Below are 15,658 nucleotides of genomic sequence, written 5' to 3' on the forward strand. Positions count from 1 at the left end.
TCGATTTTAGCAGCACAATAAACCTCATGTCACGGTTAAAGTCGACTAGGATTGTTCTATGGGAATTGTCACTTTAGTCACCTGCGGCTTTCGACTTACGTCGAAAAGCTTCGCTGCACGGCAAAAATCGACTCGTGAAAAGTCGGCGTAAGAAAAAAAAAAAATATATTTCGATCCAAGAAACTTTTAGTTTTCTACAACATAAGTATGAATAGGGAACTATTTTAATCAATAAATTTAACAAGTCCAATATAATACTTGGCTGATTTATTTTAGTATGTAGTAGGTTGTAGAATTTGTGTTATAAAACCAAACTTGATTTTTTATAATTCTATAACTTTAAATTACCTTAGGGTATTTGCATTATAACGGTTGTGACACAGTTACTTCAATTTTTGTTCCTGTGTACTATTCACTAAAATAAAGTATTTAATAGCTTCAATATCTAATTTAATTATTTGTTAATATAGGTTTTTTTTAATTTACATTTTGCTACCATGCCTTTCAACGTCACAAAACTCTTAGGATTAGATGTAACGGCTGTGACGTTAGAAAATCGATTCAATCTGCTTCGGTGACTTTTAGGAGCCATATTGTAGCTTTTTCAATGAAAAGCAATGGATATCGTATTCAATATGAAAGAAGATTTTATTATGATTCCAGTAAGCATATACAGTCAACTCCCTCTGAGTCGAACTTGCACGGGACACAAAAATTAGTTTGAATTATACGAAAAATTCGAGTTTATTATTTTATCTTCAAAAATTTTCATTGAAAATGGTAAAAAAATTAGATTTAGAGCGAAATTCGACTTAGAGAGAGTTCGACTTAGAGGAAATCGACTGTATTTGAAGGAAATTCATATAAAAAACTGTGTTTTTATAACAATTCAAAAACGTTAATTAAACTAATATAAAATTATTAAAGTAAAAAATATAAGTATACATATTTGAATACCATCATTTAATTTCTTATTCCTTCAATTTTATTGTTTGTCTTTTAGTGGTCAGATTGCATGGAATTACCCTTTAACGGTTTTGTAAATGCTTAAAATTTAAAGTGTGTTAATTTTCTACCTTGAAATCCCTACCTTAGCCAGCATGTTGAATATCTGTGAGCGAAGTTGTTATTTTTAAATAAAAACTAAAAAATAAAAAAAAAAGTTACTCATACACCATAGTGATCCATTTTTTATTTTAAGTAATTTTTCAATCTTCGATATTAATATTAAATATGTGAAACACAAGGGCTTACCAACTCAATAGTCTTGAGACACCTGTCTCACCACATGTCTCCTTTAATCTATTAAAATCCCCAGAACTTTAATATTGCTAACCATTCCAAAGATTGCTAGTTAGTAGGTATGACCATCTATTGTAGGTTTCTGTACTCCAAAAATTCAAATAATGTAAATAGATAGCTTCAACAGCCCCATCATTCTACTTGGCGTGTGCCACAATAAGAGGAAATACGTACAATGCCCTTGAGTCGTGAAGTAGTTGTAAAACCGTTACATTGTAATCAATTTTTATCGTTTTAAATTTATCGCAAATAATTGCTACAAAGCTAAACATGAATATTGTTATTTTTTTCTAGTTTCTAGTTTTAGCAAAAATGCATTACGACTTTAGAATATAGCAGCAATGTTTCTAACGAGATTATTCATGTCATGAGAGTCGTGAAAGCATGTTTCAGTTTCGATGAAGTGCAGAAAAAATAATTCTAATGCGATGACCTTTGTATATATAAGGCGATAAGAATAATGCTAGGGTATTGCACTCTCTCTGTTTTATAGCGTATAATGACTTTTAGACTGCACGTGTAGTTAGGTTATTTAGAATTCAAAATTGATAATGCGGCGCCAATCTGCGTTGCAACAAAATTTTTTGAGATTGAATACAAAATTGAAAGTTTGTACCTATTTCATTATTTTTTTATTTGAAAAAGCAAATTATACTATACTGACCCGATTATGCGATTGACGCATTGAACTAACACTTGTCCAATATAAATGTAGGTATGATTGTAATAAATAAATTTGTCTGAGAAATAAATAAATTTTAGCAGTCAATTTTACCATCTCTTAATTGATTATTCCATTTTTTAAATTAAAAAAAGGGGTTTGCTGCTTTTTTTTACAAGAAAATTAAAATAATTATGAACATTTTTAGTATGCAACATTATTTAAACATTGTTTATAAAATTGTTTGCAAAAAATTGGTTAAGTCGTTTTTGAGAAATCTAAAAAAAGTGTATTAAAAGAAATAGATACTAAAAAAATTTCCTTTTTCGATTTTTTTTGTGATTTATGAATATATTTTTAATAATATCTTGGAATGCAATATTACTAAGAATAATATTTTGTATCATTGTGCAAAATTAAAACAAAATCCATCAAAAGAGAAAAAAGAGAGATTCTCCTCCTTTTCTCGAAAACGGCTCCAAAGATTTTGTTAAAAAAAAACAAAACGGCCATTCCATTTGCATTTTTAGGACATTTTCACGCTAATTATCCAGTTTATCTCGTTGAAGAAGCAATATTTTTTCTTGAAACTAAGTGGGTCTTAAGGGCTAACTATAAAGTTGAAGTTCTAGAAGTTTCAAGAAAAACTAATTCAAAATAGCTAAATTATTATTAACAGACAGAGACGGTAACGGAGAAGACTTGTACGCTTCTTCTCCGTTATCGCTTTGTGTGTGAATAATTTGGCTACGTTTAGTTAGTTTTTCGTAACTTAAGACCTAAGGCTTACGTTTACACGAGTCGATTTACGCCGAAAAGTTTTGCAGCACGGCAAAAATCGACTCATGAAAAGTTGGGTAAGGAGTAGGTTCGTGCGACCCAGTCGTGCATTTTATTCATTTTTTTTTTACCTTCTGGAGCCGATATCTTTTGACAAAAGCCTCGAAATCGGTTTAGAATTATGTAAAGATATGAATTCATAATCAACAGGCTCATGCATTCAGATAGGGAAATTACAAATCTATTGTTTTGGATTTTCGAAAAAAAAAAATCCAAGGGGTACCCATTGCCAAAAAAAAAGTTTTGTTCAAAAATTCATACAAATTCATCAAATGAGACATGAAAAGAAAGGTCTCTTTAAGCTCTATTTATAACTGAAAATCATAAGATTCTTGGTGGTCTGGTTGCTGAGTGATTTGCATCCAAACATATTTTTTTTCCAACATTCGGAGGCAAAATTTTGAATGCAGAATTTTGTGAAGCCGAATTTTGAAAGCAGAAACGCACTGCATGTCCGAAAAAAGTTGCGATTTTAGCCGCAGAAAAAGTGAAAGTAAACAATTTTTTTTCCATTTTCTTACTCTTTGTACATGGTGTTGTTGTTTTGTCTTGTTCTAACAGCAGGAACCACTATCATTATCGAAAGTGTGAAAAATAGCATTGGAAGATGGTCCTTTTAAATGTATTGGATACTTAACAGCGGACATTTAGCCATACTAATTTTATGTCCCAGTAATGTGTTTTTTATAGGAACTTTGTTTTTCCTAAATATCCAATCTAACAATCATAGAAGAAAAATAAATAGACCGAGAAATTTCCCTTGTGGTTTTTTTTATACAATATTTGTTTTATTTTTTATTTGTATATATATATATTTGTTTATGTATATAATATGCATTTATTTTTTACATATATTTATATTTTAATTACAGTTTCAAAAAATATATATATATTTATATGGTTTCAAAGTTAACCCTTTTACACATATTCATTGTAATATTTTTACTTCAATTTATCGAAGTTCGTTTTCATTTTATGTAGAAATATATTTTTTCGTTAAATATAATATTTTTGTTTTTTATTTAAATTTGTAATATTTAGCATATAAGGTCTTTCTTAGTATAAAACATTTTTCTTATATGTCTATAGTTTTATTTTTTCTGATTTTTTGTTTTTTTTTTTCTCTAATACAAAATTGAGCTAAATATTTTCTTTTAATTTTTTGTTTTATGTATTAATAATTATTATAATATAATAAACATTTATGTAAAATATTAAATATAATTCTATTTATATATATTTATTTATTTTAAATGAAAAAACAAGAAAAATTAAATTTATAAATTTTTAAAATCTATAAACATTTTTGTACAAAACATTATTATTTTTTAAATGAAACTTATTTTATTTCTCTTAAAGTTTTGAGAAAAAAATAAAACATCAAAGAAATTAAAAAAAAAGCTATTAGATTAAGTAAATTCAATGGAAGATTTATAAATTTATTTTTTCACTATTAAATAAATTGATTAAATATATATAATTATATTTTTCATTAGAAAAAAAAATATTGCATGACAAACAAAATTATATTTAGATTAAACACTTATTTTTATATATATATATATATATATTTTTTCTTTTTTAATTGAAAAATTTTAAATGTGCACAACACAATTTACAATAAAATTATAAACAAACTTAAAACTAAAATTAGTAAACAAATGATTTTTTTATTTAGGTATATCATATATATCGTTCTTCTGGGTAGCAATTTAAATAAAAAATCAAGCAGAATAATTTTATACATAAAATGATAATAAAGTTAAAATTAAAATTTAAAAATAAAAAACTATTAACTAAAAAATTAAAATATATGACTATTCAAAATTCTGACGGAAATATTTAAAAATTTTCTTTAATATGCATTTTATGATGTAACTTTTGTTTTATGTATTTTAAGTAACAATTTAAACCAAAATTGGAAGTTCTGGATTTATAGAAAAATTATACAAAATAAAAAAACGGCTCGGAAGTTGAAGCATTTTAAAATTAATATTAAAAAAGAAAACATAAGTAAAATAAATAGTTAAAATAAAATGAAAATAAGTAACAAGACTAAAAAGCCACTTTTTTTTTTTTTACAATAACGAATGCCTGATAGATTAATAATTTTTTTTTTTCAACACTGAAACTATCCATTTTTCTTGTGACCAAAAAAACTTTTGCTTTTATGAATTGTTAAATTGTATTTTGCTTAAGAAACTACCTCAAAGATTATGAAAAGAAGTATTTTTCAATCATTTCTATGTGCTGACAAAATTTGAAGAAATTTTATTTATTCAGCATTCTCTTAAACAATTTGTATTACTGACATGATTTTTGCTGAATTTAAATGATTTTTAAAAAAGAACAAAGCTTTCTAATAAACTATAATATCTGTTCACTACATTTCAAGAGGCTCAACATATACAGCAAAATATTTAAAAGTGGTATGTTTTAAAAAATGTTTTTGAGTGTTTAAAAAAACATATTAAAATAAAAAAAAAAAAAATAAAAAGTCTTCACAAGTTAAATATACATATAAAGCGTTTACAAAACCTAAGACACTCCACACATTCAGCAAAATAATCAAAAGAAATTGGAATTATTTAAGAAAAATATGAGTGCCACTCATGAGGCAAAATGTTTTTGAAAGAAATAAATAAGTGCTGACTGGTGTGTAAAAATTCAGTAGGGATGATTTTTTGGCTTTCCATATAAAATTTATGAATGTGCTTACAAAATCTTAAGACATTCTACATATTCAGCAAATTATAAGATTCTTAACATTTCTCAAAACAAAATTACAGCAAAATAATAATAAACAAAACTTTTTTAAAACAAAAATTCAAAGCATTTTACATGAGAGAGGATTAAGCAATTCAGCAAAATAAAAAATATTTCTAGGCACTCAATTGTGATAAATTTTTTTATAAGCAAAAACATTATTAAAACATAATGTAAATTAAAATTGACTAAAAGCCTCTATTCAGCTGCACACATCAAGTAGGTACTGCTGAATGTATCTTTTCTTTTTTTTCTTTCTTTGAATATACATTTTAGAATAACAAATATTAAAAAATTTCCGTGCATTTAATATAAACCAAACAAAAAAATAATAAAATACATTTATAAACTACAAAAAATTGACTATAAAAGTGCAGTAAAATATTTTAACTAAACTAATTGCACGAAAAGACGGAGACACATAAATATAATATAAGATTTATTTTTTTTATTTACGAAACTTTTTACCAAAAACAAATGAAAAAAGTATAGGTAATATATTTTTTTTTTCTTTCAAAATAGAAACATTGCAATTTTTCCCGGATTTCCTCTATGCGTTTTATAGGTACAGAAAATTGTATTAAATATTAAAAAATAAAATTATTCTAAAATTAAAATATTTTAATTAAAAAAAAAATTGAATAATATTAAATGTTTTTTAGTTAAAAAAAAGAAATTTACAGCCATTTATACAACAAGACAAGTATATTAATATATTTTTTTTATATGTTTATATATTTTTTTGTAGCATATATAGTAATATATGCATTTTTTATTTCGTTTGTCATGATTTAAAATAAAAACAAAAAATAAAATATTGTTAATTATTTATGTACATTTTATATAAATTTATGTTATGTATGTTTAATGAAATCAAAGCAAATTTAAAACTTTAAAAATATTCTATGTAATTTTTTTTTTAGTGTAAATTGTTAGTAGTTTAAGTTGTAAATCGGAACATTTATAATATTTGTACAACACTTTAACACAAAGTGATTTATGATTTATAAGTGATAATATAAAAACTATCAAAAAATATCAATAAACATTTTTTAACTTTGTTTTATTATTATTCTGTTTTTTACTTTATTTTTTTTTTGTTTAAATTCAAGAAAATAAAATGGAATGTGTTAGATTTTTTGTAAAAAAAAATTCAACAAAATATATCCATTTAGCCTTTCTTTTGTTTCCTGGATGGAATGTTTGTTTTATACTTAGTGCCTTTTACATTTTTTATTTAAATTTTTTTTTAATTTAAAATATTTTCTCTTTTTTTTATGTTTTGTTGTTGTTTGTCTATTTGGTCGTTGCAATAAATTAATGTAAGTAATTAACATTTAATTGGTGTTTTGTTTTTTCTTTCGTTATTTTTATATTATGTACGTTATTTTATATTTAAAAAAATACTTTTAAGTTTCACCGTGTTGCTTTTAAATATAAATATATTTTTTTTATTTCATTTTTGTTATATAATTTTGAGAAAATGATAAATTATTTTTATATATGTATATAATTTTACTTGTTTTTTTCCAGGTTCATTCATAGATTTTGTTGTTTGTAATGTTTTTTTTTTTGTAAGCACATTTAAGCTTTTTTGGAATTTTGTTTATTAATTAGAGCTTGAAGTTTATGCAATTGACTAAGAAGGCTGGCATTGGAATCTTCAAGAGTATCAACTCGTTTTTTGTAGTCGGTATTTTCAGAGACTAAAACTTCAACTCGACGCTCTAGCTGATCCATGTATTCTTTTTTCTTGCGACGACTTTCTTGTGCTGATATCTGTAAATTAAAATTTAAAAACAAAAATAATTAAAACTGTTGTTTTTTTGCATTAGTATTGAGTAGTAATAAAATTGGTTTGAAGAAAAAATTGTAGTATAGAAAGAAGCACTTTGTCGATTAAATTTATTTCGGTTTTCAAAAATAAAAAAAAAAAAAATTTTAAAAGAAAACTACTCTTTTTTTTTGCATTCAGCATGATAAAGCTGATGTTATTATTAAATTTTGTCAAAAGAAAAAATAATAGATTGTAACTGCATTCTAGCTTACAAACTTTAAGAGATCTTAATGTTATTCAGCAGAATTTTTGGGTCACTAATATAAATATACGAAGTCTTGAAATACTTTGAAACTTTTTTCAGCAGACGAGCTTACAAAGTATAAGATGTTTTAATCTTATTCAGCAGGATTTGTTTGTTTTAAAAACAAAGCCATTTTTTAGCAACTGAAATATCTAGTTCGTACAATATAAAAATACTTTCAATTTTTGTCTCAAATTCAATATTGAAAAAAAAACCTTTGCTGAATACTCGATTTTCTAGTTGAATGTTGTATTCAGCACTATATTTATTCAGATTATATTTTTATTTCATATAAATTAGTTATTCCTCAAAAAGTAACCATCAATTTGTATTGCTGTTTATGCTTATATTTAAATAAATATAATATTTACCTTATTTTTGATTTTCCTCCTTATCTTCTTCAAAGATTTTTCTTCGGTTTTTGTAAGCGGCAATCTTGTTGGAATTGGATATCCCTCAGCTAAGAGTGTGCGTTTTTCTTCTTCTGTTAACATTAGGGTGCCAGTTGATCCTTTCTGTAAATATAAAATAATATTTTTGTTTGTTAGCAAAACGTGTAAATTGATAAAAATTACAGAATGCGCTAATACATGTCAAAAACATGTGCTGAATGTCACTGAACGATCACTGATCATAATCATGTCAATAACTTTTTACTTTGGATGCTATTTGATTATGAGTAATTGATTAGCTTTGGGAATTTAGAAGATAACAAATGACTACTTTTGTATTAATTTTAGCTGAATGTGGATTTTTTTAGAATTACATACATAGCAACAATAATTTTTTAAAAAATTTTATCAGGTCATAAAACTTTTCTGATTAAAAACTTTACATTCAGAAGATAAACACTAAATCGTTGAACTTTTCTTTTATGCTGAATAGCTGTTTTTAAAGCTAATTTTAGCTGAATTAGAAGTTTTTAATCATCAGCGTTGCGAACCAACTATACACCTCTTTGACAAAAAATATTAAACTTACCGGCTGTGAGCTGATTAATGGCGTGTGAATAGGTTGCCTTGTCGAAGAGCCACTGTATGTTCTTGACGAATTGCTGGCATGCGAGACGGGTGAGCTAGATGCACTGTGTGAGCTAGAAGTGCTCCTTCGCGATGTGGGCGTAGATGATGAGGAGGAGGTTGTGGCTGTTGCTCCTTGCGCAGATGTTGATGGCGAAGAGAGATTTATTTGTTGTGGTGCAGGTGGAGACATTGGTGAAACCAAATGATGTTCAGGACTTTGATTTCCTTCTGATTCGTCGCTGGGCAACGATGATGGCGGTGTTGGTGGTAGTCCAAAGACTTGACCATTTTGTTGAGAGGGTTCCACTTTGATGTTAACTTTTGGTATGATAATGTTTTGACCCGAATTGCCAAAGACATATTGCTGCGATTTGAGGAGACTCTTGGAGGCTGGTGTGATTTGAAGGGAGCCACTCTAAAAATATATAAAAACAAAGAATAATTAAAATGACATGTCTTGACACTAGTGTTGTGTAGATCACTGACCTTATGTTCAAAGACGAGGTCTGAATTAGTAGAGGCAGCTATGTTCGCCATATTTACACTCAAGGCATTAGATGTAAAGGCTTGTGAATTGGGACTTGGCGGGCAGCTTGATTCTGGCGACATTGGTTCGTCCTTAATGCAGGGTGTTTCATCAATATCAATGTCTGAGCAGGAGGATGCAGTTGAAATACTATCATTTCGTATGCTGGTCGCTAGAGCTTGTTGTTGCTGTTGCATTAGCTGCTGGTGTTGTTGTAGCTGTTTTGTTGAGCGCAGATTTATGGTGAGTGGTGTGGTGGTGGAAGTTTTTGTTCCGCTGCTGCTGGTGCTGCTGCCACAGCTATTGTTTGAAAAGCTGAATGTGTTTGTGCTATTACAGTTGCTATTGGAAATGTTTATTGTGCTGACACGTGGCAAAGCTGTAAGCAATGGATTACTGCTGGACAGTGTCGAATGGTGGCTTGTCAATGTTGATGACATGCTGTGTGCTGATGATGTTGGTTCACATATGCGACGTGTGTTATTTGTAGCTGTTTTCATTGGTATAGATGGATAACATTCATCGTCCATGTCTAAAAAAGAAATAGATATTTTTTGAGACAGGGAAAACTATAAAAATTGTTCTTAATTTATATAAACTCTTAAATCAATTTTTAAAAGTGATGTTAAGGAAGTAAATAGAAGGTAGATAAGAATGCCAAGAGAATCTGTGATTCCACGTCTATTCAGCAGGATGCTTACAAAATAAAACAGGTCAAATTGCATCTATTAGTCAAGACTTTATAGGAGTCGCAATTCAGCGCATTGCTTACAGTATTGAAGCATTTAGTAAAATCATACGGATTTTTGTTATTAATTGCAATATTTTTCCCATACTGGGAAATTTGATTCTTCTGTGTGCATTCAGCAAAGTGCTTACAAAGTAAAACTAACTAACGCTGATCTGGTTTGCTCAAAAAACATACATATAATCAATTCAGCACATTGCTTACTACAAAAACCTGTTGGTTTTATTGTTATCAATATTTTTCTTAAAATTCTCATTTTTTTAACTATATTACTGACAGTCATTTTTAATTATAAAATCATTTGTGAACTACAATTTACATTAACGTTTATAGTAAATATGAACTTAAGTGCAACAATTCAATCAAATTGAAGTAAAAGAAAAGAATAATATCAACAAAACTAATTACAAACTTATTATTTTTGCACTTCAAACTTCAATGTCAAAATGTAAATATAAGATAAAAAATCAATTAAAGCAATATGTCGCTCACAGTTCAGTTTTTTCGTGTTCTTTTTTCTACAACATTTCCTCTCTTTAAGGTTTTTCTATTGAAAACAATTAACTGATCTAAAAATGGAATAAAACAAAGATAGTATTATATTAACATAAAAAACTGTCATAACGAAGGACATTTTTTTTATCATTTGAAAATTTTGTTTAATCGTCGAATCGCTCACAAGTTGATTTATGACATATTTCTATTGACATTTGTATCAATATTATACAATAGCTTATATGTGCAGATATGTAGACATTATATTGTTGTTAAAACAAGTGTTTTCTATTGACAATATTTCCTGTTTTTCAAAACAGTCGTTCTTGTGACGGCATTTAACATGCACAACTCTTTGATAAATGTAATTTCAATATTCAATAAATGTTTTAGCTGGTTTTCCTATGACGTTGTTCGAACTGGACTCATCCAGTCGTTCAAATTTGACGTACAGTACAGTTTAACCTCTCCTGACTCTGAAAATGGCGCCCAACGGCAACAACAAATGTCAAAAAACAGTCAGTTTTAAAAATGCAAACAAACTCCTGTCAAACTTTTGCCTATGCGCATTCTGTTTCACAAGGGCTTAAGCCATGAGGGTACCTATTGTATCGTTGTTTTTAATAAACACAAACTGTCAAAAATATAAGTATGCACAAGCACATGACAGCTGTCAAAAAAGTGGCTTTGTTTTTATGTTTGACATAATTTCCTTAAAAACAAACAAAACCAGTTTCTGAAATGTCATTAATTTGACACAAAGAACCAAAGCGCGTGTAAGATGTGCTACATAAACAATTCCTGCAATGTAGAGTAAGAAACTGATGTAAAGAGCTAAATAAACTCTTCAAACAATGTGCATAAATTGGGGTTGACAAAATGAAATTAACAACTGCCAATAAATTGGTATTGTTGTAAACGAACCCTAAAGATAACACCCCACGCGCATCATCTGTCTCTTTATTATTGTATGTTCTTTTTAATTTTAAAATAATTTCTTAAGAAAAAGTTTATGTACCTATACATTAAGAAATTTTGGATGCCAATTAATATCCATTCTTATACAGTTTTTATCGTCAAAAAACAAACAAAAACTAACAAAAATTAAAATTCCGAGAGACAGCCATGTTGTTTACGACTTAAAAGTTCTGTCAGTTTTAAAAAAAGGTATCTATGCAATTTACACTACACGACTATTATTAAAAAAGACAAAAACAGTTGATTCAACAAAAATTATTTGTTTTTTTATTCGTATTCATGTCTTGCGTAAGGTTATTTAATTTTTATCAGCTTAAGCATCGCACATGTGCACGAGAATTGACAGTTTCAATATATTCTTTGGGTTTTTATTTTTCAATTTTTGTTTATTTAATAATAATGTGAAAGGTATACCTACTATAATATACTATACTATACCTACTTGATTAAACTTTAGTTATATGTTACTTTCAGCTGTGTATCTATCAATCGTTTGAAAATTCAAAAAATATCCTTGACAACCATCTACTACAAATTGATAAATTTATTTTGTTTAAATAAATTATTTATTTATTGAAGTAGTTTTATCCTCGAGTATTTGTACACAAAATACTTAAAATCGGTCAATTATAAATATTCACCTTTATAATATAAGGCCTTCAAATATTTATGTATACCTACCGACAAACCTAAATAATCTTTTAAAATCCAATAACAATTTTTCTTTTGTACAAATAAAATAGAAATTGTTTCAGCAACTCGTGTATTCATTTTTAAATAGCTGATAACAAAATTAGTTACAATGTTATCCTCTGGATGATTGATAATGAAGTGTGGACACGCGCCATTTCGGGATCTAGTATATTTGTATGTCCATAGGTAATGTCAAGGTTAGACTTTTGATAAGTAGTCAAACTGTCAAATGGTATTTCATTTTAATCACATCTTTGTTTGTCAAGACATTTCACTGCGGACAAAGATGTAAAGAATTTACGATATTCGAGAACCGAGATTGCCTTTCACAGGGTATACAAATACATTCTTGAATGCACCAACTGTCAAAAAATGAATTCAATGTTTGCGTTTACATTTTTATAGGACAAGTTATTTAAGGTACAGGCAACATTTTACTGTTTATCCCGGATTTAGTAACCGCTGCCTTCTGCCAAGAGTTAAACATTGTTCAACTAGGCCATTAAGACAAATGATTTGACAGCTTCTTTCAAATCAGACAAAAACAAAGAAAAAGTGTGATCAGGGTTTAAATAGCCCTGTTCCCTTGGGAGGTGGCAAAGTAAGGCCTAGTAGTTTACTAGCGATTTTCAATGGAACGCACTTTCAACGAATTCAATACAAATCGTATCTGCTCGGGAAGAAGAGCATGAGTAGATGATAGTAGGTACTAGATTAACCAAAACATCTACTATTAGTAGACTACTACCTCCAATGGAACAGGGCTAATATGTGTTGACCGATCTGCAAGAAACAAAACGTCATCTATTTGACAGCTACAAGACAAACACATGCTGATCAAAATGGTGGCTATAAAAAATCTGTTTGTTTACTTTATTTCAAAGAAAGTGTCATACTCTACTACAAAAGTGTGTTTGTGTTCAATTTTTTTTTGAGTGGAAACACATTGTTAGAAAAATTAGTCAGATAAATTCACTAACTATGATGGAATAAAGAATAAAAGATAACTTACCGTCCATTTTTGTGTGCAGACTTTTAGGTGAATCAGGCATTGAATCGCCATCTGAATTAAGGCTATATGAATGTTCTGATTTTATTGGCAGGGTACCAAGTAATGCATCTGATATTAATTTATCATTCAATATTACAGCAGGCATTTTGACATCACGCTCCAGAAACCAGTCTGTCATATCTGAATCTGTTGAAAGTTTTAGGGTATCCGACTGAAATAAAAAAAAAGACAAAAAAAACAATAATAAAATAAGATGTTTGATGTACAAAAATTATAATAAAAATATAATTCAATTTAGAAGTTTTAATTCTGAAGACGCACTTTGTTGTAAACCTGATTTTTATTCTAATCTTAATTTAATTAAATTTAAACTCGGTCATAACACAAAAATTTACATTTATGTAAATTAATGACTGTTATTTATTTTTTGGTTTTTAATACCTATATAAACTGCGCAATTAAGTAGTCATTTTTTATAAAGTAACTGACCATTTGATCACAAAAATAAATAATGCCACAGACCGACAGTACATTTTTGACTGCTTGATTTAAAAAAAAATGTCATTCCATTAACATTCTTTGCACGAAATTAGTAATAATAACCTAATTTCAAATTAGAACAGTAACAAAAAATTGAGTTATTAAATGCTAGACTTGAAATTGCCAAGTGGAAGTGGTCTACTAAATTGGTTTTTCATTTCCGTTTACACTATGCAATGCGCATTCATTTAGAACAAAACAAACACTCGAACAATCTCACCATTCAATCCAAACAAAACATGGAGCAAAAAAAAAAAGTTAATTGGTATCAGAATCCCCACATTTTACAAAAAGTAAGGTACCGACTTGCGACAACGTGCAATTTGATCTTTTACCTGATAATTGTTATAATTTTGTATAATTTTTTGTTTTTACTCGTATGACAGTATTACAATTGTAATTTATTAGTTATGGAGTCAAATTACAACTTTAAATATAAAAGTCAGAAAAATGTGAACAAAATCACATATAACAGTAATGAAACCAAATTTGACAGCTAATTCCAGCAGAAAATATGACAACCTACCATAAACCGTTTGACATAAATAAATCCTATCGACTCGTTCGTATCTATGTTTAAAGATACCAAAAAAATATGAGGAAACTGTCAATTTCCCCACAAATTTTGACAGATTTACCTCGTTTAGCACGAGTTTCCGTCATTTCATGAATATCCTTATATTTTGACAGATGATAAGTCAAAACTGCACAATTAAAAGGGGTGTAATTGAAATGGCATTTATTTCATTATTTAAACTAACATGCAAATTGCAGGTGTCTCACAACTTTTACTTAAGTTGCCATGTCTAAACTAATTTCCAAGGTTAGTTTAAACTACCATTACCACCTTCACTTTTAAGAAATTCTTTTATAAATCGAAAACTTCCCACATTCCTTAAACCAATTAAGTTTACCTTAAAATATAACACTCTATCTGACATTTATATAGTTATCTCATTTTCTAGAAACAATTTAACATTTTTCTTTTTTGATTTATAAATATCTGACACAAAGATCTTTCAACTTATCATATACAACAAAAAAATACACCATACCATGTCTTTTCTGTGATACTTACCTCTCAACCATCAAATCTACAATCATTTCACCATGATGGTGGCGGTATAATTGACTGTGATCATTTGTGCCAACCACACCTCACAAATAAGAAATTACATGCACTCAATAGCAGAAAAACAAAAGCAACAACATGAGGAGAAATAGATGAAAATAGGTGCCGCAATTGCACAGAGTGTGATATAGACAAAAAAAAATAAAATTAAAAAAAAAAAAACATGATAGGAAGTTGTACGGGAGCCTTCAATCAACATTTCTTATTAACTTTTTTAATGTGAACTACAATAATTTTGCGATGCAAGAAATAAATGCTTAACAAGCGGAAGAAGTTATTTTTTAAATTGAACGCATTCAAAACGTCATTTAGTTTTTTTTTTCTTTGCTTTAAATAAAATATGTGGTGCGCTTTTGTTTAGACGACGCATGACTCTAATGATTATTTTGTAGAATTATTATTAATTACTTATGGTATTTTACTACATTTCGCAGAAACGAGCTGACGTTTTGTGTGATAATACAACCAGCATTGACACACTGACAGTTGTCCTACTTTCAATTGTAATAGATAATTGGTATGGACTTATATGTGTATGAAATGATTGAAATGCAGGCATTATAGAGCTAAGAGATTTTCTATTTTAGTTTTATAAATAATTATAGGAAAAAGTGCTTTAAAGGCAAATTATGCCGATTGAAAAATTGACAGAAGCTGTCAAAAAATGGCAAACGTCAAAATCTCTTTGGAGAAGGCAAAAAAGGTGCTGCCAAATAAGTTACTAATAAGATTTCACTTGCAGTTAGATGTCAGATGTGTTTGATTTCTTCTTCACTTGCACCTACTTGCGTTTATTTTTAGAAAACTCTGCCTATCAATATCTTAAGAAACCTACATCCAGTTAAATTAAGTTGAAGTTGTG

General features: G+C 28.0%; 1 protein-coding gene across 1 annotated transcript in view; it reads right to left on the bottom strand.

The window, feature by feature from the left end:
* Nucleotides 1-4,418: 4,418 nt before the first annotated feature.
* The window catches only part of LOC129918019 (cyclic AMP response element-binding protein A), a 98,301-nt gene continuing 87,061 nt past the window's right edge, over nt 4,419-15,658 (bottom strand). The window contains exons 2-6 of the mRNA XM_055998310.1: nt 13,125-13,335; nt 9,159-9,730; nt 8,632-9,087; nt 8,022-8,165; nt 4,419-7,348 (exon numbers count right to left, since the gene is read on the bottom strand). Of these exons, the coding sequence (XP_055854285.1) occupies nt 7,154-7,348; nt 8,022-8,165; nt 8,632-9,087; nt 9,159-9,730; nt 13,125-13,335 (1,578 nt within the window). The 3' untranslated portion in view covers nt 4,419-7,153. The remainder of the gene's footprint in view (nt 7,349-8,021; nt 8,166-8,631; nt 9,088-9,158; nt 9,731-13,124; nt 13,336-15,658) is intronic.

This window comes from Episyrphus balteatus, chromosome 4 (assembly GCF_945859705.1).
Source record: "Episyrphus balteatus chromosome 4, idEpiBalt1.1, whole genome shotgun sequence".
In the NCBI taxonomy this organism is placed as follows: domain Eukaryota; kingdom Metazoa; phylum Arthropoda; class Insecta; order Diptera; family Syrphidae; genus Episyrphus; species Episyrphus balteatus.